Source organism: Saccoglossus kowalevskii, chromosome 20 (assembly GCF_978046115.1).
Source record: "Saccoglossus kowalevskii chromosome 20, keSacKowa6.1, whole genome shotgun sequence".
Classification (NCBI taxonomy): domain Eukaryota; kingdom Metazoa; phylum Hemichordata; class Enteropneusta; family Harrimaniidae; genus Saccoglossus; species Saccoglossus kowalevskii.
The window spans coordinates 18858037-18884748 of record NC_140660.1 but is presented as its reverse complement, the minus strand read 5'-3'; the positions used below and the strand labels follow the sequence as shown (position 1 = coordinate 18884748).

The 26712-nt window shown below is 36.6% G+C and overlaps 1 protein-coding gene across 1 annotated transcript; it reads left to right on the top strand.

Moving 5' to 3' along the window:
- The first annotated feature begins 18016 nt into the window (after positions 1-18016).
- LOC102807007 (uncharacterized) lies at positions 18017-22750 on the top strand. The gene is made up of 3 exons (XM_085494241.1): positions 18017-18153; positions 21333-22274; positions 22628-22750. The coding sequence occupies exons 1-2, from the start codon at positions 18103-18105 to the stop codon at positions 22140-22142; spliced, it is 861 nt and encodes a 286-aa protein (XP_085350367.1). The 5' UTR covers positions 18017-18102; the 3' UTR covers positions 22143-22274; positions 22628-22750.
- The last annotated feature ends 3962 nt before the right edge of the window (positions 22751-26712 follow it).

The window sequence follows — 26712 nt, the reverse complement described above, 5'->3', positions numbered from 1 at the left end:
ATTAATTGAATTTTGACCTCCATATTGGACGACCCAATATTTTTACTTATTATTTATCATTACTATGTACGTTAAAACGCGACTACGGTGTATTTCGATGTTGTTTTTACAATAGTTTATGGCCACTGATTGACAGCTGCACACGTTTCACGTTCGAAGGAGAGTGCGCAATCACACTGAAATTACTGCAGTTTGTAGAAGTTAAAAAGTGATTTGCGCATCAAATTTAGAGCTTAGGTCATAACTTTGTGTCTACTCTCACCCAGATTTTCCATTAAAATAGAGATTCAGTTTACCTGACAGGTATTTTAATTAGTTAATTAGGAAACCAAGATGACCTCCCTTGTCCACAAAACTTTATATTTTCGGAAAGCTTATTGTATAAATTTTAAAAATTTTGTTGAAGACTGTAGTTTGAAATATGCACAAAATGTGCTTTTTTGGTGAAAAGTGATTTTAAAAAAATTAGCTTCTAAACCATGCTTCTGTTTCCTGTCAAAATTGATTTATGGGTACATCTGTTTACTATGAAAAAAGTGCCGTCTTGAAAACTGTCTACCAGTTGTCAATTATGCAGGGCAGCAGCTCAAATTTTACTACTTCAAGTTTGTGCATAAATTAACACCCAGGCTAGTTGTCTGTACGATTGTTGTAACACTGTTCAACCAAAAACAATGCCCCCGCGGCGTTTTGAAGATAAACACATTATCAATCATTTGTGAAAATTTCAAAACAAAAGGTCAAAACGTCTAGGAGCTATTTTTTTAAATGTTCTGGGATGTGCACTAAAAAGAAGCTGAGATAATTGCTAATTTCAATAACCATTAACTATGTAAGAAGTTTGATAATGCTCATAATTAAAATGGCTGTAACAGTTCCAAATTTAAATGTATTATCAGGGGGAAATCTTTCTCTCCGGGGTTCTCCACACTTGTCAGGGGGGGAACTCGTCTCGTCTCTATATCTCGTCCCCTTGAGGTACGGGATCGGGAAAGTCACTTATACTTTACAGTCAAATAAGACACACACAACGAAATACGTTTCAGCTCTCGTCTTAGTCGGTCAATCGAGCACTCTATAAGACACAGCGCCCTGGGGAAAAGTCCCCAAGACTCTCGCAAGGCTGAACCAAGACTCGCCCAAGACTGGACTGCGTCAAGGCTCGCCCCTGGACTGGACTCTCGACTCTCAGACTGCCTCTCTCTACTGCGTCTATCGTGGAGTATTCGCCAAGACCAACTCAAACTCTCTTTATTCATTTTCAAAACTCTAACCAGTTACAAAACAGTAAAAAGACTCTAGGGCGTAACCTTCAATCATAAAGCCAATCACACTAAGTACTGAATACGTCATATCTTTTGATTAATCGTTCACTACATTAATAACTACGGATGTCAGAATAGCGACGGTATCTTGTAATTAGTTCCAAACCACTGAGCCAAGTTCCGTCCAAAACTTCAAATAAAGCTAAACGATGACAGACATAACACAGCAATTCGCTCGTAATCAACTAATTAAGTCGGTTAACAGATACGCGAATACAAATTCATGACAGTATTGTCATTTTCTTAAAAGTTAAATATAGTGCATGATATGGAGATCCCGCCATTTCTTTTTTTCATCATATTTCTTTTCTATTATTTAAGTACAGCCTTGCTAAATCTTGCTTAAATCGTTTTTGAGTATGTTCCACTATTCAAAATTCTACAAAATGTTAACAGTCTATAGCCAAGACTGTTTGGATAATAAAAAGCAAACAAAAATGTCACTCCCAAGTGCCCACGAACCTGCGTCTCTAACATAATTACATTAGTATAGTATATCCGCATATCAACAGTTATTTTGTCTCAGAATAATTTGAAACTTTGAAAAATCGTCACTAAAATAATTTATCAAAATTCACAAAAGTCACAAAATGCTAGTTTTAAATTGTTAATAAATGTCTATAAATATATCACCGCATATCAGGCAACAACCGTACGTAATATCCTCAGAACATTGTACATTATAGGCCAACACCAAAAGGATAAAACTACGCTTCAAGCATTCGTCGAGGTTACAACTATAATCAGGTTCCAAGTAGGAACTATTTTATGCAATGATTCATGATATTGTAAATCATCCAGAATTGTGATATCTTTGCGATTCCATTTTTATGTATAAATCCGCCAGCATGAAAGGAAACCCTAGAAATGAACACATTTATAGTTTACTATGAAAATATATGTTTATAAATAAAAAAAATCTTTCTTGTCATTCACTCGTGGCTGTTGTTGATGATAGGGGTGTGGTAAACCTAACAGTTTAGGTTAAAAAAAAAATAGGACATTCATGCAATTCTCAATGTACAGTTGCCATTTTTCACCCAACTTTTGTTGATTGATCTACGATGGGCGAGTTAATTCCACTTCACTATTCCTCTAATATTAACATACACCAAGTAACCCTTCAAGATTACTAAAACATACAGGGGAACAAAAGATTATTATTATTTATTTTTTTCAGCTTTCGTCAATTGAAAGACCATATGTCATATGGCAATGTTAATAAGCAACAAACATTTGAGTATGCATCTGGTAATATACATTGTATTATTAGAATCGCGACTAGGGGTTAACATAAGTTAAAATAGACTCACCCGTCTTAATGTAGTCTCAAAAAACAAAACAAAATCAATGAGATTATGAATATGACTGTGACCGTTACTGGGACTGCGACTACGGCTGTGACTATGATCGCCACTATGTTGCTGTCTGAGGAATAAGCAATAAAATAACTAAATACACAATATAGTAATTTTTCCATTTTTTCTGAATTAATTTGACAAAAATGTTATATTTGTAATATGTGAGACGTAACAGCTAAACTTTCAAAACACTTTCTAGAGAACTTGTCAATACCAAGAAATACATGTATTTGCTCTCCCATTGAAAATAAAAAACACACTTTATCTGCTAAAATGTACCAATCTGCTCAGACCCGGGGTGCACAATAATAAAAGCAACCAAATGTTTGATGATGCAATACACATTGAGATGCATAATTGTTCGATTTACGAACATCGAGTTATGAAAACGTCGAGTTGCAAAAATGACCACGCCCATATTTCAGAAACCACGCCCACTATTGGGAACCCACGCCCAAATTGTAACTCGAACTTTTATTTAACAGTTAACCGAACTTTGAGTTACGAGAAAATTATGTTTTTATTTTTGTTAAACTTTACTATAGTGACTCGAACTTTAAATAACAGTTAAACCGACCTTTAGGTTACGGGCAACATCGATTTTTTTGTTTTGTTCAAAGTTTAAATTTAGTAACACGAATTTTAATTATCAGTTCACCTAACTTTTCACACTAAATATACAACGTTAAACAAAACAGCAAATCTAAGTTGCTCGTAACTCGAAGTTCTGCTAATTAAAGTTCGAGGTACTAAATGTGGACGTTCAACAAAAACAAAAAGATATGTGCCCGTAATTCAAAGTTCCATTTTATAAATGTTTAGGACTAATAACGTTCAAATCAGTCCTGTATTTCAATAAGATAAATATGTTTCTGTATACGACGAATGCCACAAACTGTAACAATTTGTTTATGGTAAAAGGTTATAAATATTTCACTAAACAAAATAACAAATATCTTAAAAAAACTAAGTAGAAGAAAGTTTTTAAATCAAATCATGTTATTTCTTATGATTTGCTACAAAGCCAATGTTTTTCTATGTTACGTAATTACTATTTGACTTCTTCAATATTATGAATGAATGAATGAATGAATGAACGAATGGATGAATGAACGGATGGATGAATGAATGAATGAATGAATGAATGAATGAATGAATGAATGAATGAATGAATGAATGAATGAACGAATGAACATATGTTGCTTTGAGAATTTAAATACCTGTCACATAGCCACTGAGTAGAAACACATTTGGCTTTAGAGCAAATACTCAATAAATATCATGGTTTTATTCAACAACAATACCCTACTTATATTCTAGTAGATTTTTTATAGTTTTGTTTATGGCAATATTTGTTATCTTAAAAACAATTTCCGTTGTCTAGTGGAAGGTCTAAATGCATATTGACTATTGCTACCATAACCTGACTTGACATATTGACTTGCCTGTAGCATCGAGCACAGCTGTGTAAGTATCAATAATAAATGTGGCAATACGTGGTGATACTAAATCAGAAATGGATGCAACTACTAGATCTTGTTTTTCCTTAAGGAGAGGCACGTCTTCATCTATCACTGAAATAGACAACATATAATCAGATAAATCTGTATATTGATCATAGATATACTTAATCGCGTTCACATTGCTCGTGTTTACACGAGACATTGTAGTGGGAGACATCTTGTAAATGTCACCCATGCTTGCGGAGATATACCATCCAGACTGCGGCAAATGCGGAATATTTGCAGTTACCTTCATCACCATACTACAGGCCTGGATGCACATACTTTCTAGGTGCTTTGACATGCATTCATTCATTTAATACCATGATTTTGCAACTCTCCTTCAAACGAATCACAATTATTAGAGATATCTGTCAAGGTCTAGAAATGAATGTTTTATAAACAAAAATAATTCGCATTGAAGTTGTGCCTTGGGTCTTTCCCAGAAGAAACAGGTGACTATATGCATTATAACGAAAAAACTCTAGGCGTACTTATCGATCTGTTAACATACTGTTGTTGTCATGCATTTATTCTAACAATGCTATTCCAAAAACAAATAAGTGAAGGTTTTAATGCATATACTGACTGTTTCTACAAAACACATAAACAATACACATAAACTCGACATTCTCGTCATGGTGAACTTGGATTATTGACTTACCTGTAGCATTCAACACCTTGGTGCAAACAGCCTTTGTACATGTGGCAATGAGTGTTGATATGTAGTTTGAAACAGCTGTAACTAGTTGATCCTTTATTTCCTTAGTGTTAGACACGTCTTGATCTGTTATTGACATAGAAAACATATTATCAGATAAAGATGCATGTTGATCGTAGCCCTCTAGTGATATGCCTAATCACGTTCACATAGCCCGTGTTTACACAATTCGAATTGAGTCGGTACCCTGGGTATTTCCCTGGAAAAAAGGTGGTTGTATGCATTGTCATGATTTATATTTGTTCATGTATTTCGGTAAGGCCGTTTTTCGCAGCTAAAGCGACTTCCAATGGTGACCCCTGGATAATCCACACCTGCTCGCAACTTGTCATGATCAGGTTCATTCGTATGTTAGGGAATTAGTGATTGGAACAACTGGGTGATAAAATGGTCGACTATGGAAGCTGGTTAAGTCAACAAGACGCCGATAAGTATGAGAGTTATGTCCCAACATCCGGGGCAATTAATCTGACATGATGGCGTGTTGAGTACTTTGCGTGATTGGCTATATGTGTGAAGGCCACGTCTTAGAGTCTTTTAACTTCTCTGTAATTGGTTAACAGTTGGAATGTGAATAAAAACCGATCTCAGTTAGTTGTGGCAAGCTCTCGACGAGAAGAGAGTCTTGAGGTGACCGTGGGAGAGTAACAACGCGGCTGAAACCAAATGTGACACGATTCGATTCTCTGTGTGTCTTTGTTCGATAGAAAGGTGGAGAATTAAGCTCTGAGTGTACTTATCGAAGTGTTAACACACTGTTGTTGTCATGTATTTATATACAAGTGGCACATTTCAATGAATACTGACTGAACTACTGTTTCTACTTAACAAAATACATAAACTCGACATTCTCATCATAATGAGCTTGACTTACTTGTAACATTGGACACTATAGTACAAACATCATTAGAACATGTGACAATGAGTGTGGATACTGAATCTGAAACAGCTGTAACTAGTTGATCCTTTATTTCCTTAGTGAGATACACGTCTTCTTCTGCCACTGAAATAGAAAACATATTATCTTGTGTTATATTTAAGGATGAGACCCTGGTTCGTGGGAGCTTATATTCAAGCCTGTGTTTCACAGTGAAGATTGCATTTGACTACGTGCATGTTATATATTTTAGATAGCTCTGTGTGTAAATTGGGTGAAAATGTTTTTTTTTTCTCAAACTAGTGAAATGCATGCGTGTTTCTCTCCAAAATTGGTCTTTTGAGTTTTTTAGCTCAAAACAGACGTACGGAAAATATACTGAAGTTGCAGACATCCTGTTTATTGTTATGACCTGACTATGTCCGGATTGTACAGCGCGAGCCTTTGTTTCTTGAAATTGATATTAAAATTTCTTAATTTATGAATAAATTAACGTTTGTTTTTATTCTACTCTGGATTTCTGTCGTATTAGTAAGTTCATCGAATAATGCGGTATGAACAGTTATTGGTATGCTAGATGAAATCTTCTGTGAAAACATTGAACTGGTCCATTGATCCGGCGTCTGTCGAATCTCTATTAAAGTATTGCACGAAGTGCCAAAATGAAAGGCTGCAACATTTGAAAATATGCAAAACAAAATGTCCAAAAATATGCCACATTCCTGGCTCTCATCCTTAATCGCGTTCACATTGCCCGTGTTTACACATGAAACTGCAGTAAGTATAATCTTGTAAATGTTGCTCGAACATGCCGAGGTATACCATCACAAACATGGGAAAATGTAGGACTTTTGCATTACCACATTACTGAACTGAGTGCATATACCTAATAATTGCTTTGACATGCACTTATTTTAAATTAAATAACTAATATTCATTCCAATACTATTTTTCCTCCAATCAAATCGCATTAGATATTAGAGATACATGCCAAGGTGTGAAATGAATTATGTATCAAAATATAATTCGGATTGAGTCGCTACCCTGGGTATTTCCCTGAAAAAAGTGATTGCATGCATTATAACGAAAAAGCTCTAAGTGTACTTATCAAAGTATTAACATACTGTTGTTGTCATGCATTTAATCTAACAATGTTATTCCAAGAATAAATAAGTGGCAGGTTTAAATGCATACTGACTGAACTACTGTTTCTACCTTAACAAATCACGTAAACTCGACATTCCCGTCATGGTGAACTTGATCTATTGACTTACCTGTAACATTGAACACCTTGGTGCAAACACCATTAACACATGTGGCAATGAGTGCTGATACTGAATCTGATATAGCTTCAACTATTTGATTTACTTTTTCTTTCACTGACATGGGAAACATGGGAAACATATTATCAGATAAATCTGCATATTAATCATAGTTCTTTAGTGATATACTTAATTGCGTTCACATTGTGTGTATTTACACGAGACACTGTGAGTAGAATACTGTACACCCAAACGTTCCGAGGTATACCATCGCGAACTGGGGAAAATGTGGGGTTTTTGCAGTTACCTTTATCACCACATTACTAGTCAAAACTGAACACATATACTTACTATAATGCTTTAGCATGCACTTATTTTAAATTAAATAACTAATACTCAATTTCAATACCGCTGTTTTTCTTCCAATCGAATTCATAATTATTAAAAGTTACTGTAAAAGGATTAATTATTCACTGAGTTTTAATTTCGCTTATTTCGCTGACTGGAAAATGCGCTGTCAAATTTAGCATAGAACACATTATCTAAATGACAAAACCGTGAATTTTAAAAGCCACTGAATATACCTGAAATTGTAAATCAGCGAAGTGAAAATTATTCATTTTACAGTATATACCTGCCAAGGTGTAGGGATGAATTTTGTATCTTAATATAATCCATATTGAGTCGATATTGAAGGTTTTACCAGGAAAACAACCTTACTGTATGGATTATACTGAAACACTGTACGTTTACTACCAAGTATTACGACAATGTGTGTAATGGTTCCAAATAATAAAGGTACCAAAAATCTCCAAAATAATAATTTCCAATTCTTGTTCTTTCATCAGAAGCTGAGAAGTTCAAAGTACAGTACCTTTATATTTATCTTCGGGCAAGCATTCACTTTTAATACAAGGCCTTTCAGTCACCTTCGTGTCACGTTGTGCCTTAAAACGAAATTAAAGTTTGTTATTCAAAGAATTATGCCTCAAAAGTTCAACTAACTTAACTGAAAAATATCAACCATATTTTAAAATGTTATATTTAAAAAAATGTGTTTTCCAAACACCTGACTGCTTTTTGTCGATGAACAATCTTGATCAGAATATTCCCAACTTTGAACTCAATAAGCACACACAGTTTCTGACACTATGGTGAAAAACCTAAAGGTACACCAAAATTAATTTTGATTGGTCGTTATCCCTAAAATAACCCTTCCTGAGAATTTAACAAATCAACAAGTTAGCGAACAAAAGTTGAAATTATTTTGCAAAATTTCTGTTTTAATGCATGGCAACTGATCTCAGATCTCTCCCAAAATCTACACGACTTGCCAATACCTCAATAGCAACCCCTCCAAAACGATTAATCCTGTTGACAGACAGACAAACATAATAACTAATGCCTTCAATAACATAACTATCCCGGTGAAAGCAATAACACGATCTCAGTTTAGTTTAGTACAAACAATAATAACAAATTTGATGATCAATTTACGAGACGGGTATTATGACAAGTCTATAAATGAATGATGTGTGTCACTGCACTGAGTAAATAAATGAAAGCGTCTACTTGTTTCTCAAGAATCAAATTATGGAATTCCGTCTCAGTCATTTTCCCCACCTCTTCTATTTTGCCATCAAGATGTTCATATTGGCCATCACTTGAACAGTCATCAGCTGCTACACTAATCCAATCCCCTCCTCCATCTCCTAGAAATATACGCATCAAGCAAAAGAATAGAATAAATAGAAAAATAAAAACAACGTACAACAGTCGAATTTAAAACGAAGTAGCACAACTCATTTGAGTTAAGGCTTCAAAATACATACATTTCTGGTCATAAAGTGGGGTATAAAGAGAATACCTGAAAGACTTGAAGGAGATTGTATTTCCTCTGCAATGCATAATCTAGACAAACGCGTAAAAAACAAGAGTCAAAAAAATTGTTTATAAATAACTGGTCAATAAACCGCAAGCATATGAATAATAATTACTTTTTTAACAGACGTCAGTGAAACTACTGCGCATCAGCAGACTTACATTATACTTTGAAATAAAATCAAAAAATAAATTATATAATTAGGTACAACAAGGATGTTTGCAAACTAAATTACATTTCTAATTTTAGTACCCGGTAGTGGTAATTGATCAAAAAATAAGCTCTGCGGCACATTAACGGTCATCTTATGTTTATTAAAATTACTTTTTTTTATCACACCTTTGTGTAATGTACTTCAGCACATTTTTTTAGCAATAGCACTTCACCAAAAACAGCGTTGTTACCATGGTCACAGGAATGAGATCATGAGATCCAATACAGTTATGTTATTGACAATTTACGGTAAAAGAAAAAAGGTAACATTTATGAAATTTGCCATATATGCACATCGAGTGGCGTGTTTCCAAAAAAAGTTTTAATACACGACCTCTTTCAATGTATGTTCTGCTTTCAGTCCAAAAATAACAATCAATCTCATTGATTCTTAAATTTATTATTTATAATATTTATACCTTTCTCAGTATTTGCGCCCTCTATCAATAAGGCAATTCCGTGACCTCAAAATGACGTAGTAATGTAGTTCAATGCGACAATTGCATTTGGTTATGGAGTCGTTCATCATTGAAAATGCAGAAACATTTCCAATAAGAAATATCGGCTATGCGAACGAGCTCTATTTTATATAATTACGTTATAGATGTTATTGACCACTAGAGGGCGCTGCTAGTAGGTATTATCACAATTGTTTGGGTTTTTTTTAAATTGGTTTGTGGCCTAAATTTTTGTTAACAAATGACGTTGGACTGAAGATCATCCTCAATGCTACAATTATGTGCATATATAAAAAGACCTCCGTAAAACTGTATTGATTAACCCTAATCAGAATTAAAAAAATGAAACGTTTATAAAAAAAAAATCTGGTTTGTGACCTCGATTTTCTTGTTTCACGTATAGCAATACGCAATATATTCACAAAATATCAGTAGTTTATGAAATCTTTCATGAAACTATATTGATTAAACTTAATGTTCGTGATTCAAAATTCGGTTTCGAATTTGTTTTTTTAATGTGTAAATTTCTGTAGAAAAAATGATTGCCTGTTCTGATGAGCTATGGAACATTGTGCAGGGTGAAACTAAAATGATACTAATTACCCTAAAAAACTACTGTAAAACATTTTGAGAAAGCGACATGCAATTTTAGCGAATTGTGGTAAAATGACGTAATAGCGAAATGTTAATTTAGCGAATCTCTCTTGTCATTGTTGATTTCCTGTTTTCACAATATTTGACAGTCGCGTGCCAAAACAAATGGGCAGTTATCACCTCCATAAAAACAAAGAAAAACTGGCAAATGTAATTAGGAAGCGCCCCAGATTTTTATGTTCCGGATTACGGTATACAAATCCCCAAGCCTTGGCCATTTTCACTTTATAATAAAATCATTAGCGACATGCTCGCAAAAAAGACATGTTTTACAGTAAATCAGTACCTTGGATGTTGGTCACAATAGAAATACACAACAGCAAGTAGAAGTAATTTTCTGGGTTCAAACATCTTTGAATTGCCACAGTTGATTGAAGCTAGTTTGTCGTAAGACAATCTAAACCAAGCTTACGTTCCCTGTTGGTGGGTAAATTATCCAGTGTTTCAATAGAATACCTGGAGGTAAAAAAATACAAGAAACATTAAAAAGTGAACATGTGTCGAATAGATATTGTTTCACTAATTAGGTCAATCATAAATACTATTACTCACAACAATTAGTTACATATAAAGTATTCTCTTTGAATAAATGTCTGTATTTGTTATGTAGGGCCTGATTTGATGGATGTCACTGTAAAATATACGTATAGTTATACTTTTTAAATAACATATTTAGTGTTCTTTCATTACATTACTGTTATGAAAGAAATCAAGCGGTCGAAATAATAGATTCAGAGTCAGCTTGTAATGTATTTATCAAAGAACTACATCAAAGCTGTCAGTGTAATTGACATTAAAGCGCGGTGGTTGTCGCGCAGCGCGTGTTCGAATTTCATGTAAATAAACAATGTATTTTACGCGTGTTGTATACGTCGCTATGAGTCCCATATCGTACAGGACGCTGCACGACGACTACCGCCCTTTAAACTAAACATGATATGTGTACCGATACATGTCTGCGCGACGAAGACTCGAGGAGATGTCGTAGGAGGGACTGTGGTTTAACAAGTTTGAACTTCTAGCAACATGCTGGAAAGTCACTTCTTGGATTTATTCTTTTCGAAATCCCACCCACGACGTTCAATTATTTAAACAATGAACATTTCTGTTATATCACGTGTATTACTCTTTGGGTAATTGGTGAACCTGCACAGGAAATAATATGAAACGGAACTTGCTCATTATCTTCGAAAGCTTTATTTTATTTGATTATGAACTGGATTATCATTCCTCGGGTGTTAGTCACTTTAAAGCGGGAGGTCGTCACCTGCGCATGCGCGGGAATTGAGTCCCAAGCGACGATAACAATGGACGCTAGGAACGCAAAGGCTCATGGGTAAACGCTTGTTTGTGAACAATGACACGCTATGGCCATCTGACGCATGCGCAGGTGACAACTCCCCCGCTTTAACTTTTGAGCAAGTGGGTGATGGTCAATCCCGGCGTCAGTCAGGATACCGTAAGAAACTCTTATATCACTGGAAGGGTTTAAGGCCAGACTTTCATTATCCCTTGTTTCGCGTACCCGCCGAATGAACAGAAGCCGAAAATGAAATAAAAAATAAAATTTTATTTCAGTGTAATTTCTCGCGCCAGCCGACTTGTGATTGCAAAAAATTGCTAAAATTTTATTTTTTTTTCCGCCCGCCGCCTAACAAATCCAAGTTGCATTTTCATGGGATTATCATGATCAAAGTACCGAAGTTTCGCGCAGATCTATACTTTACGCGCGTTGGTTGACAGTGAATCTCGGGTATTGAACTCTCTGCGTGCTGCTTGAGACTACTAGGCGAACATGGCGGCGGCGTGGTTTGTGGTGACACGTCGTGAAACTCTGTCGTCAATAACCGAGAAATCCCTCATTAATGCTGAAAATTGTGCCACAATTGGCAACAATAAAATTTTATTTCATTTCTTCTCTCTGATCAATGATCTCACTTTGAATTCTTTGAGAATCACACAAATCTAATGAAAACAAAGAATTAATTAATTTTTTTTCCGCCCCCCTCAACAAAATTGACTTATAAAAACTCGAGAAACAAGGAATAAAAAAAGTCTGGCCTAATCGGTTTATTTTTTATTTTTGAAATTTTGTTTTCTGACCTGAATTGGAACGAGTTTAAAGCGGGGGAGTCGTCACCTGCGTATCCGTCAGATGGTCGTAGCGTGTCATTGTTTACTAACAACCGTCTACCCATGAGCCTTTGCGTTTTTGGCGTGTGTTGTTATCGTCGCTTGGAATTCAGTTCCCGCGCGTGCGCAGGTGACGACCCTCCCGCTTTAATAAATCAGAGTGGTTTACAAGTGATCTAAGGTGCCACAACCGTGTCGATAATAGAGTCGCCAAATGTTGTTTTGACTTTATTATCTTGAACGTATCTTTGACGAGCTTGTTGCAAATGAATTTTGCTAATCAGTAAACAGTTTTACAGGGTAACTTGTCCCAGTTTCACAGGTGCCGACTGTAAACATTCAGTCACACCTGACTCCCACGGTTTTTGTCTCTTCATAAGCGATGCTGACGTAGCTAGTGTAATCAAAGCGTGCGCATGAAACAAATTCTGTTTCACTATCGAAACTTCAAGAAAAGCCTTCTCATTCCAGTGAAAATACTATCCCCAACGCATTCTTCTTCTGCTTACCCGGTAAATGATTTAAAGCGGGAGGGTCGTCACCTGCGCACGCGCGGGCCCAATCGACGATAACAACACACACTAAAACGCAAATAGACGCTTGTTTGTAAACAATCACACGCTATGGCCACCTGACGCATGCGCAGGTGACGACTCTCCAGCTTTAAGACAATTCACCCTATTCGGTTTCGCATCTAACTGCGAATTGAAAATACTCTACTTCGCCTGTATTCATGACGAAAATATTCTCCTTCGTCCATATTTGTATTCTATCCTTCGCCCAGATTTGTATCGCGTTGATAATAAATCTCCTTCATCCAGATTTATACTGAAAATACTCTCCTACGTCCATAATCGTAGTATGTTCTCCTTCTCCTATAGTTGTATCGCAAAAACTCGAATTATATACAGTGAATATATGCACAGGAAATGTGTATCCTTCCACGATAATTCTACATTCGATCCAGGTCGTCACATTAAATATTTTTTTCACCGAAGTAACCTAGTTCTGCATTTTATCGTCACGCGTTCTATTTAAAACACATTCTTTCGTTCCCTCGCACTCTTTCGTTTTAGTAGCACCAAACAACTATGTTTGAATGGTTATCTCGGCCTCGGGTCAGCCCTATGATAACCTTTGCCCTGGCGGCATTAGTCTGCGTTGCATTACGTCCTGGCTTCTATATTCCTCTGGACTTTCCTGTTAAAGGCATGTTTTAGCACATTGGTTTAGTTAGTACGTGATTCAACATTGCGATGCAACTCATGAAGTTTACATATGGGAACTGTAGTATTAGTGTGGACTACTATTGGATTGGGATGGTATGTCGACTTAACCGTAAAGGGCGGTAGTCGTCGCGCCGCGCATGCACCGTGACAAAATATGGGTCTCACAAAAACAAAGATGGCGATTTTGACTGCAGCTCACGCAAACTAGTACACACTGAGAGGTTACCAAGCTTTAATTAGGTATTTAGTTGGTGTTTGGAAGGTGTCGAAAGGGTCGCTGGCGGTAATTAGTGCAAGTGGCGCCCAGGGCAAAACTGGTGATTTCATTACAAAAACGCATTGGACTGTGGGGAAAATCAATGTTTATCAAGACAAATGTCGCACATGCGCGGCTCGACGACTACCGACCTTTAAGCACGGTACTACTGGAGCAAGGCCGATCGTCATTTCTACCCGTTGCAATTATTTTATTCAAATGCAAGCAGACGTTTTTTAGAAAAAACAAAATTGACAAATAAGGTTTGTTTGTTGTTGTTGTTGTTGTTGTTTTTCGTTTCACCACGTTTGGTAATATTACTACTGTAGCACGCCGTGACTTCGATATCAAATCACATGAAGGATAGGAAACCCTACATCGTGACAAAATCAGGCTAGAAATTGACACCGAGTTACGTGAAAATACGACGATCGCATGGAATGTTAGACGTCGGTGTCAACACTGATAATATATATAGACAAAAACACGTATTTTTTATTTTAAAGCGGGGGAGTCGTCACCTACGCATGCGTCAGGTGGCTATAGCGTGCCATTGTTTACAAACAAGCGTCTACCCATGAACCTTTGCGTTCTTAGCGTCTGCTGTTATCATCGCTTGTGACTCAATACCCGTGCGTGCGCAGGTAACGACCCTCCCGCTTTAAAATGAGGAAGATAATATCTAATAAGAGCAGTTACAAATTTTATTGCAACTTGCCAACCACCGACCGATAATTGGAAGATAAATATTTGATAACCATGGTTACGAGAAAAACAAACATCACACCAGTCTGAAATTACTAACTTGGCAGTTCGCCAAGTCACTCTAGGTGTTGTAAATACAATATTACGCCCATGTCAGAACTGGAATAACGTTGGCAAATCAGAGTTTTGAACATTGGAGTTTTTTAGTAAATTGCAAATACTGTCATCTTACAATCGAAAGCACATTACATAATAATTTTGTAGAAATGTAAAACATTAAAACAGTCAGAATTTAAATAAATCTTGAAAAAAATCGGCACGCCTAAATAGTAGAGACAAAATATTTCAATTATTGGAAAAAATATAAACCAAATTCAACATGGAAAAAAATTAGCATAGTTTTTCTGCCATCATCACCGCAATGTTTCTACTGGTTCACCAATAATAAAACGTACACATGTGAAGTAATTCATTTTTTTAAATTTTGTAAATACGGATACTATGATATTCACGTCTTGTATTATTTAAATTTTATTATTAATATGTACAGATTTCAATCGAAACCTAATTAAACAAATGGTGCCGCCATGTTTAAACGCAATTAAACCAAATATTCGTCAATGGGAAACCCCCCTTTATTCATTTATTTTTATTGATCTTTTACATGTATATATAAAGAAACAAAAATGTCGCCCCCTCCATTCTTGATAAAAAGTCACTGCCCCCTCCCTTTGTGGTTTTGAAAATTATGCTGACCCCCCCCCGAATAATAAATGGTTATTCCCTTATTCAGATATCGACTTATGTTTATCTAACCCCAAATCACGCACAGGTACACCGCCTGTTTGGGAAACACAGGCCCATTTTTATGAATCGCATATTGGTATAACACTTCCAAAAACTTTAAGTTGATCTTACGTACGATAACTGAGTAACTGTCGAGGGTGTTTAAACGCAATTAAACCCCACGTATGTAATGGCGACGCTGATTTTGCGGCTATGGTGACCGCTTGTTTATGTCGACATATGTTTAGGTAACCCCACGTCACGCATGTAACAGACGCATTACCAGAGAAGTACGTTTCACATGGGTATGCTTGAAGGCAATAATTATCAATATTTGTATGATAACAAGAATCTAAACTCACCAATTACGTTAACTGAGGGAAGTAAAACATCGATTGCTGCGCAAGGTACGCCTTTGAGTCTGATTGAGCTGACAGGGTGCTTATGTAAAGAATTTATAGTATTATTTATAATGACTAAGAATGTTTTCATTGTTTCTATAACATTGGCACTTTTATGTATCATATAGTAAATTCAAATAAATATTCATTGTCTACCCTATCAGTTGAGTGTTGTTTACAATTGGCATGTACATTGAACTGATAACACTGTAGTGGTTACCCCAGGGGCTGGAGGTTGTAATGTTCCGCCCGGCCCGGTAGGATAATGTGGTGGAATGTGGATAATTATATAGTGAACCCCACTACGACGTTGTATAGAAAACCCGACTGATTTCCATAGCAGAGTGGTTAATATACAACTCGGACACAGACTACTGTAAAATACTTTATTTTAGCTGGAATTAATTTTTCGTGTGGAATTTATTTTCAATGACTGTTGACGAATTTTTGTGATTTTATTTTTACTGAATCCTTCCTTCAGCGAAAATAGCGAAAATTGTCGATACTTTGAGTTTGAAAACAAACTAAACTCGCTGATTACGTTAACTGTCTGCAAAGCAGGGTGTCATTCGTGACGTGTAACTGGGCTAGCAGGATGCTTATGTAAAGTACTTATGTTTTTACATTGTACTGATAACAATTGCAGCCAAATTGGTAAATTAGTAAATTCCTAGAAAAACCAAAAAAATACCAATCAGTTTCAATATTGTAATGAAAGACACTTTTTTTTAATGTTTTTGTGTCAGGCGACAGTGTCGGACATTGAATGTCATTGTTGTCTCTCCTAACTTCATTCTATTTTGTAAGTGCAAATTGCAAGTGCCAGTGCTGAAACATAATGCATTTTGACACAGAAGTCATTTCCTTCTCTCGCGTTTTGGGGTTGTGAGCTATTTAATTCACTGCAGAAAAACATTTGAATACCATCCATATACGTATTGAACATCCTTTAAAATGTAAAACAGCTTTTAAAAACTAATGACAGCCATTTTCTCGCAACAAAGAGCCAAGACGAATTGATTACTAAATAAATTCCAGTACAAACGTGTTCGGTTCGTAACAGCCGGCAGAGGGCGCAACACCCTACGTGCTCACAGAATGTAACCCGCTGCTCGCCAACCTGTGACGGGATACGGTATATACTGTATATCGTGACGGAAACGGTTAAATTGCGCTTTTGTTTCCTTTGACTGACTTAACACTGACAAATGTTTGCATACCGTGAAATAAAAAAGAGTATTTTGATAATACGGATGACTTAATTTTTGTTTTATTTTATTGAGAAACAGTCAACGGGTGAAAATCCAAGTATAAGCTTGTACAATAAAATATTTCACAAATAAAACAGCATTTAACAAATATTTAAAAAATCACAAATAGCAATTTGAAAATATACTTTCTGAAAAAATGCGACTTTAAATACCGCAAATTACAGTTACCATCAAATCTCTAAGCCATTGTAAGCAATTTCCTTAATAACAACGAACTCGGCGAACTGGGCTTCTTTTGTTTTCAAAATTGTCAAACTTAACCGTCTACTGCATCTAGTTCAGCTCAGATCAGCGGTAGACGTTTTAAAGTAGACGGCCGATAATATTCGTGTGCCGGGGGCAATACATAGAACTTGCCTAATGGCGACGTGCCCCTGAAATGGGTCTCGTTTTTTTTGGATTTTACTCGGTATAAGTATCAGTCTTATTTCTGGTCAAAATAGGTATAAATACCGGTAATATTTATTCGATTTGGTACAAATAACCTGAACATTGTGTTAATAATATGCTCTTGTGTAAGTGACAGAGGTGTTTCTATGGTCAAAATTCATATTTTAATAAATCAACATACAATGCAACTGTTGGCTTACATGTGCTTCTACCGGAGATGCTCTTCTAATAGAGCAAATACGGTAACTGTTTTAATTGGATAAACAGTGATGACAGAAATGGTACTTTGGTATAAATATAGGTATAGATTTTGGCACTATCCAGGTATAAAAATGGTCACACTTTTGGGCGCTCAGGGGCACCTTCCTACCCATCTATGTAAGAGTCAACTGCCTCCTCGGGGGGGGGGTGTACGCACCCTTTTCTTTGCTTCGTTTTGCTGTCAGACAGTTGGAAAATAACCAATTCTAGACAATATTATATTTATTTACCAACTGTTTTTTAGGGTAATGTGAGAGACCCCATGGACAGTGTGTGTAAGCGCCGCTTCCTGGATACCATCAGTTGCCGAAAGAGGGCGTGGTTTGCGACGATGGGATTTCGGGTCATTTAGAGGTCACAGACCTTGGTCAGGTGATGTTGACTTGTGCGCATGCTCAAAGTATAAAATAATAAAATGGCGGAAGCCGTTCGAGTGAAATCCTCTAAACAACGAGCAAAAAAGAAGGTAGGTCAGACAAGTTATGGGTTTTCAATACTCCGCGACTGGCAACTGATTTCAGTGATCGTTAATTCTCTCGTTATTATGTCGAAGTAGTCGACACATGGATTGGACGACAAATATGAAGTGGGCGATGGCGACTCTAAATAATACCAGCTGACGTACTCTTGTCAGCTGTTTTAATTTGTTTACTATTCATTTATTTGAATCTTGATAAATAAATGGCGTTAGCAAACGTCTACATGAACAATGGAAGATTGAAATATTTAGATTTGGTGAGATAATTATTAAATGCCAAATAGTTTATGCTTGACAAGTTGTAGTCAATACGATCTTTACTCGACGTCGCCACAGCGATCTCTTGCGGTGTTATTGAGAGGGGGTTGGGGTGTTACTGAGTGAATCGACCTGTCCAGGGTTTCGGGTTTGGTGACGTCCCTGATGAGGTATGTGCAGCGGTAGTATGCAGTGTAAAGCAGATTCAATATGTATTGTTGGAGCAGGAAATCATGGGGCAACAGGTCAGAAGAAACACAGGTCACCTGTGACAGTGTAAAATTTAGTAGGCTTGTGCGCTTTTCCTTTTTACCTGGGGTGGGAGTTTGTGCTTCAAAAATACTACCTTGGTAGTGGGAATGTGAGGCTTGCTTCCGAGATATTGGCACTGTGACTTTCATATCCTGGTCCGAGAGGTCAGGGGGTCTGGTTTCAATTGAAAACAAAAAATAAAAAAGGATTAGATTGAATGAGGATTCTTCAGATTCATTCATGGTGCTGTTAAGGAAATATTTGTTTGACTAGCCACAGTCCCTCTATCAGAGTGATAGAGGAACTGTGGACTAGCCATTGTCTTACAGTGACTATTATAGTGCTGTGATTCCCACAGTAGCCGCATCTTCAGAGATTTCACATTTGAACATAAGGCAGGCCTTAGGCTTAGTATCTAAATATTAGGCTTGACTAAATTTTGTGTGTGAACACACACCTAGGTCAGTCAGAATAAATTCTGTTGCACGTTTAGCAGACCTAAGTTTTGTATATAAAGTAACAAAATTAAAGCGAGAGGGTCGTCACCTTAGCCCACGACAATAACAGCACACGCTAAAAACGTAAAGGCTCATGGGTAGACGCTTGTTTGTAAACAATGACACGCTATGGCCTTCTGACGCATGCGCAGGAGACAACTCCTCTGCTTTAAAGTATGTCTGTCGCTATACATTGCACATTCATGTCGTGTTAAAATAAATAAACCCAATGCTCACACCTAACCCTAACACTCCAACCTCCCCCAATGTAATTCAATATGCCCCTCCAAATAATTATAATTTGCCCAAAAGAGGTATATACAATTGAAATTGAGGAGGGTACTGGAGGGCAGGATTAGGATTAGAGTTATGGATGAGGGGCCCGTGTAATATATATAACCCATATCATTCAAGACAATTTTGATCTTATTAAATAATTATGATTTTATTATTTACTAGTACCATATTTTCTCTGTTAAATAAATCCTAAAAAAGTGCATAAACATAAAATTGCCTTTATTGTAATAAACATATCTAATATTTATGTAAGTATATGAGCTACTGATGGAACAAATATGGTTATCAATCATTATTATATTATCATTATAATTTTTCATGTTTTGGTTCCATACATGTATTTTCTATCGTTGCTTTCCAAGAACTTGTTGAAATTTTCTACATGCATTTTTTTTTAAATAATGTTTTTGTGCTCGGCGACAGTTCTGGACATTGAATGTCACTGTTGTCTCTCCTGACTTTTTTTTTGTATGTGCAAATTGCAAGTGATAGTGCATTTTTGCCGCAGAAGTCATATTCATGTTTGGGACTACATGACAGGGCTGTGCGGCCATCTCTCTATCAAATGGCAATGTTAATGCGCTATCCTGGCGTCAACCAGGCTCGGTCAAACACAAGCACTTAATTAAGGTTCCCCCAATGTCGCATTCGTTAGTAAATGAATCTCGGCCAGTGTAATTGGCCTGTCCATTGAGTATGTGGCACACTCACCCAGTGTATGTCCCAACCTTTTTTGGTGTTCAGCCTAAGGTAGGATTTGAACTATGGTCTACTGATCATGAGTCTGATGCGACAACCACTATGCTAATAGTGACCGGTAACGCATTAAATATTCACTGTTATTTAATTTCGATATTTTCACTGAAAAGTAATATTCACTAAATTAAATCTACATGAATTTGTAAAATAAGAATAGAACTCAATGTTTTCTTGAGAAATTCTTGAACCTAAAACCCAGTGAATATGCTCAAAATATCAAAATAGCGAAAATAAATGGTTTTACAGAAAATGTTTTTTTGTTTTTGGTGTTAAATCATTTCAATTTGGGATTGTGATTTTTTTTCTTCAAAATTTACTAAATATCTCAAGATGATGAATTAGTAATAATTACATTATGATGTGTTTGAGTATATTTGCTGTTTCTTGTTTTTCTGTTCTTAATTTACAAATTTACTAACACTCAAAAAAATCCAGAAAGCACACAGAATTATTAAGTACCACATTTTGGAATCATATACATGTATTGTTTCAATTTGATATTTCACAAAAATCACAGTGATATTCTGTGTATAAAACAACTCTAGTGTAATTGTTAAAAAGGAAAGAGTGTACCCAGTCCCCTTCTCCCCTAATCCTGACTCTTACGCTTATCCCCAAGCTCCCTAATTCAATTTTATATAACCCCTCTAGATAACTATTATAGGTGTCCTTGGGAGGGGCATATCCAATTAAACTGTGGAAGGTAGGGTTAGTGTTAGGGGTGGGGTACAAAAAGAACTATTTTTGCTAAAATTATCATGTTTTTACCAACTCGTGGAATTTAAATGGGCCTAATTCTTGGGGGCAGACATACAGGCATTTTCATCGCTTGGCAACCATCACATCAAACAAAGGCAAAAAACTAACAGAAAACAGTACTTTGAGATGGTTGTTGAGACTCTCCTGAACAGTGTAACAAGATTACCCCTGCATGTGCAACCTATATAAATTTGGTTATTCAGTATTGCTTCAAATTTGAGTTTGTGTTGTGTTCCACATGGTACACTGGTGCACGTCTTAGCTTTGTGGAACATCTTGTGATGTAGCCTCGCCCCCGAGGATAACAAAATCATAATATTTTCTCCTGTCTTTTATTTTTTTTAGAATAAACATAAAGTAACTGAGGGAACCAGCGATGATTCATTACATTTACCTGAACCTCCGTCTAATATTCCTGGAAATGCGGATCAAGAACGAGTGGAATCCGAAGATGGGGAGAATATCAAGCAGGATTCTGAATTAAAAGAAGATGAAGAAGAGAAAATGGAAACAGGTGTTGAAAAGGAGGAGGGGGAAAATGATGAAAATATAGAAGAGAGGGTTGGTGAAGATGATCCAGGAGGATTAGAACAGGAACAGGGACAAGAGGAGGACGTAAAAACTGAGGTATATGAAGATGAACAATGTACGAAAAGTGACAAGACGGCTGAGATGAAAAGTCTGGAAAATAAACAATCTGAAATACCAGAATTTCCTGTTGAGGGGATCAGTGAGGGACAAGAGCCACCTGTACATGGGGGTAGTGAGGATCAAGGATCACCTGTAGAGGGAGCTAATGAGGGGGAAGAATTTTCTGGAGGTGGACAAGGTGAAATACCTGAATTGCGTCAAGCGGAGGATGAACTTGAACATGCCGAACATGATATTAATGACGTTAAAAGTACACGGGATGATGAAACTACCTTGGAGGTGTTGAATGCAAGTCAGGTATCAAGTGATTTCCAGAGCTGGGATCGGGTAAACGAACGTGGCAAGACGAATAGTATTAAGATACCTGATCAACCAACAGCACCCCCTATTTCGATGCCAGGAACGCTAACAGCAGTACATCAAAATACTACCACATTTGAGACATCACCGATAAAGACATTCCCAGAAGTAGGTAACGAGACCAGCCGTGATATGCGTGAGTGACTCTACCCAGAGATTAGCAGCTTAGCAGAAGATTTGGACAAATTGAAGCCATTTACAGCGGACGAGTTACGGTTGTATTATTACAATCCACAGTTACAAACGTTAGAAGATGAAGTTGACAGGTTTATACAGGTAAGCGAAATATCAAGTAAAGCAATTGCAGTATAAAGGGTTCAAAATCTGATGTAAGCTTAGGCCGGCGTGTTGTTATGATTGATGTGATGGGCTGTTGTTGTTGTCATCAGATATAATCCCAGAAGAGGGTACTATAACACCATTAGAGGAACCTGTTTCCATGTATCTTTACACTCACTAATACAATCCATACATGTTTCAGGATGGCTACCAAGAAAGACACGAGCTGGTATTCCACTACTACAGATCCAGACATAATACCAGTAGAGGGCGCTATAATACCACTAGAGGGCACTTTTTCATATATATCTTTACACCTACTAATACAATCCATTCTTATTTCAGAATAGCTACCAAGAAAGTTATGAGTTTTTTGAGTTGATATTCCACTACTACAGATCCAGACATAATTTAACAGCTATTGAGAAAGATAATAAAACATTACAAAGAGAATATAAACGACAACAAGATAATTTATGGATAATTACAGACCATGTGATCACTGCTCAGGTAAGTCATTACATCTTTCATGTTGAAATTAAGTAGATGTCTGTCTTCAGTAGTATTGTTGTTGTCGTTGTTAACGCCCTGTTGAAAACAAACTGAATTTCTAGATCAGACACAGAGCTAATGGTATTACTGATTGTTGAAATTATATAGGAGTCTGTCCTGAATTCTTAGCTCTGATGCAGAGCTGAATTAGACTGGAGTCTGTCCTCAGTGTTGTTGTTTTTGTTGTTGTTGTCATTGTTAACCGTGTGTTGACAACAAACTTAATTCTCAGTCCTGATATACAACTAATGGTATGACTGATTGCTTGGTGTCAACATTTCATAAATGACACTTCTTTATAAAAAATACTTGAGTGACCTAATAGGCAGTTTCTAGTTTTAACCGTGTTTTTACATTTTAAATACCTGTGTTTGTTTGCTTGTTTGTTTGTTTCTTTATAGGGTTTGTGTGCTGACAGAATGAAAGTCAGCCAATCACACGGTTACAAACTTATAGAATACAATCAGAAGACTGGAAATGATGTCAGTAGAACTCTTAAACACATTCGATCTAACATCCATGACACAATGTCACTGTGCGCCTACACCACTCAGCTATCAAGATTACAGGTGGAGTCCTATATATATGATATGTTTGATAAAAGTCCTGTCTTGAATGAATTAGACTCAGCCGCTCCAGTCACAGGTAATTATTAATCCAGGGAGTCCTATATACATAATATGTTTGATAAAAGTCCTGTCTTGAATGAATTAGACTCAGCCGCTCCGGTCACAGGTAATTATTAACCCAGAGATTCCTATATACATAATATGTTTGATAAAAGTCCTGTCTTGAATGAATTAGACTCAGCCACTCCAGTCACAGGTAATTATTAACCCAGGGACTCCTATATATATGATATGTTTGATAAAAGTCCTGTCTTGAATGAATTAGACTCAGCCGCTCCAGTCACAGGTAATTATTAACCCAGGGAGTCCTATATATATGATATGTTCAATAAAAGTCCTGTCTTGAATGAATTAGACTCAGCCGCTTCAGGCACAGGTAATTATTAACCCAGGGAGTCCTATATACATAATATGTTTGATAAAAGTCCTGTCTTGAATGAATTAGACTCAGCCGCTCCAGTCACAGGTAATTATTAACCCAGGGAGTCCTATATACATAATATGTTTGATAAAAGTCCTGTCTTGAATGAATTAGACTCAGCCACTCCAGGCACAGGTAATTATTAACCCAGGGAGTCCTATATACATAATATGTTCAATAAAAGTCCTGTCTTGAATGAATTAGACTCAGCCGCTTCAGGCACAGGTAATTATTAACCCAGGGAGTCCTATATACATAATATGTTTGATAAAAGTCCTGTCTTGAATGAATTAGACTCAGCCGCTCCAGTCACAGGTAATTATTAACCCAGGGAGTCCTATATACATAATATGTTTGATAAAAGTCCTGTCTTGAATGAATTAGACTCAGCCACTCCAGGCACAGGTAATTATTAACCCAGGGAGTCCTATATACATAATATCAGTGTTCTCCCCAGGCCTCTGAAGCGACACTCGGCCGTGATGCTTGCCCTTTGTCCGTGACGCTTGGTCACTGGCCCGTGATGCTTATTGCTTTGTTTACAAGTGTCAGTCTCGTCTTGCACGAATTTAAAACAATAACATGTATTGATCGAAAGGTAATCCCGCTTTTGTTAGCCATACAAAGACAGTGATAAAAACGGAAGTCTGCAATAAGTTGCGAAGTCTTTCAAGGATGCAGAGCCGGGGTGCAGAGCCTCCAAATCCAAACAAAAATACTAGAGTAGCAATAATTTGCCCAACGGCAACAATGTGACAAAACAAGTCACGGCGTACGTCGGGAAGATCAACCCCGATTTGCTGCACTCCGATTTGTTATCACTCAATCGCCGGTGACATTAATTACTCCAAAATTAAAAAAAAACAAGTGAAATTAAGTCGCATTGGAAAGAAAAGTGTGAATAATTCAACAGCAGACGAGACGGGTTAAGAAAAAACGAACCCTGACCTCTGGAAATACCCCATTCATAGGATGCCTTAGTAGCGAAGAACGCCGCCCTAAGGCGACATAATGCACGTTGCAACCTTGTGACCGATGCATGCTGGGTTACAGGGGGGCTCTGATCGAGGTAACAAAGATGGCGGCGCAGAGTGCATGTTTTTCCGCGATGTTTAAAAACAACATCTCGTTGGCGATTTTGATGTAATGCCTATGATAATAGTCAATGAACCGTTTTAATAAACAATTTGTGTATTTTACACCAAAAAGTCAGATACCGATGATCGCAATAGCAGCAATGAATACCTGTCCAACGCAATGCCGACAGCTGACAATGTTACGGTGATCGTAGCGTTACTCACAAGGTATATAGCAATGAAAAATCGCCGACTATTAGTGCCGAACTGCCATTGTAGAATTTTTTTCTAATTATTGATTTATTTCAACATATTTCGATATCTCGCCGACTTTATAAATTTAACCAAAAGATGTTTTCCCCCGACGTTATATGAACTGACAGTGACATGGGCACTAAAACTTGTACACAATGATGAACCAGTTACATCCATGGATAACATTATATTCACTGACTAGCTATAACACAAGTTTTTCAATTTGTTTTCCTTTTTATGCTGTTCTATTTCAAACTTTATTTGACTTGATACAAAAACATAAAATACAATGCAGTAAAATGATATAAAATTTATCAAATATAAAAATATCTTGTCTTAATTGTATTAGTAGATTGACCAAATTGCTTGGGAAAAACTGATTACTAGTATTATGCAAATATAATTATGCAAATTAGATGTATTGTTATGCAAATTGACCGTGATGCTTGACATGAAGTCTGGGGAGAACACTGAATATGTTCAATAAAAGTCCTGTCTTGAATGAATTAGACTCAGCCGCTTCAGGCACAGGTAATTATTAACCCAGAGAGTCGTATATATATGATATGTTTGATAAAAGTCCTGTCTTGAATGAATTAGACTCAGTCGCTCCAGTCACAGGTAATTATTAACCCAGAGAGTCCTATATACATAATATGTTTGATAAAAGTCCTGTCTTGAATGAATTAGACTCAGTCGCTCCAGTCACAGGTAATTATTAACCCAGGGAGTCCTATATATATGATATGTTTGATAAAAGTCCTGTCTTGAATGAATTAGACTCAGTTGCTCCAGTCACAGGTAATTATTAACCCAGGGAGTCGTATATACATAATATGTTTGAAGAAAGTTCTGTCTTGAATGAATTGGACTCAGCCTCCGGTCAAAGGTAATTATTAACCCAGGGAGTCCTATATACATAATATGTTTGATAAAAGTCCTGTCTTGAATGAATTAGACTCAGCCGCTCCAATCACAGGTAATTATTAACCCAGGGAGTCCCATATACATAATATGTTTGATAAAAGTCCTGTCTTGAATGAATTAGACTCAGTCGCTCCAGTCACAGGTAATTATTAATCCAGGGAGTCCTATGTACATAATATGTTCGATAAAAGTCCTGTCTTAAATGAATTATACTCAGTCACTCCAGTCACAGGTAATTATTAACCCAGGGAGTCCTATATACATAATATGTTTGAAGAAAGTCCTGTCTTAAATGAATTGGACTCAGCCGCTCCGGTCACAGGTAATTATTAACCCAGTGAGTCCTATATACATAATATGTTTGATAAAAGTCCTGTCTTGAATGAATTAGACTCAGCCGCTCCAATCACAGGTAATTATTAACCCAGGGAGTCCTATATACATAATATGTTTGATAAAAGTCCTGTCTTGAATGAATTAGACTCAGTTGCTCCAGTCACAGGTAATTATTAACCCAGGGAGTCGTATATACATAATATGTTTGAAGAAAGTCCTGTCTTGAATGAATTGGACTC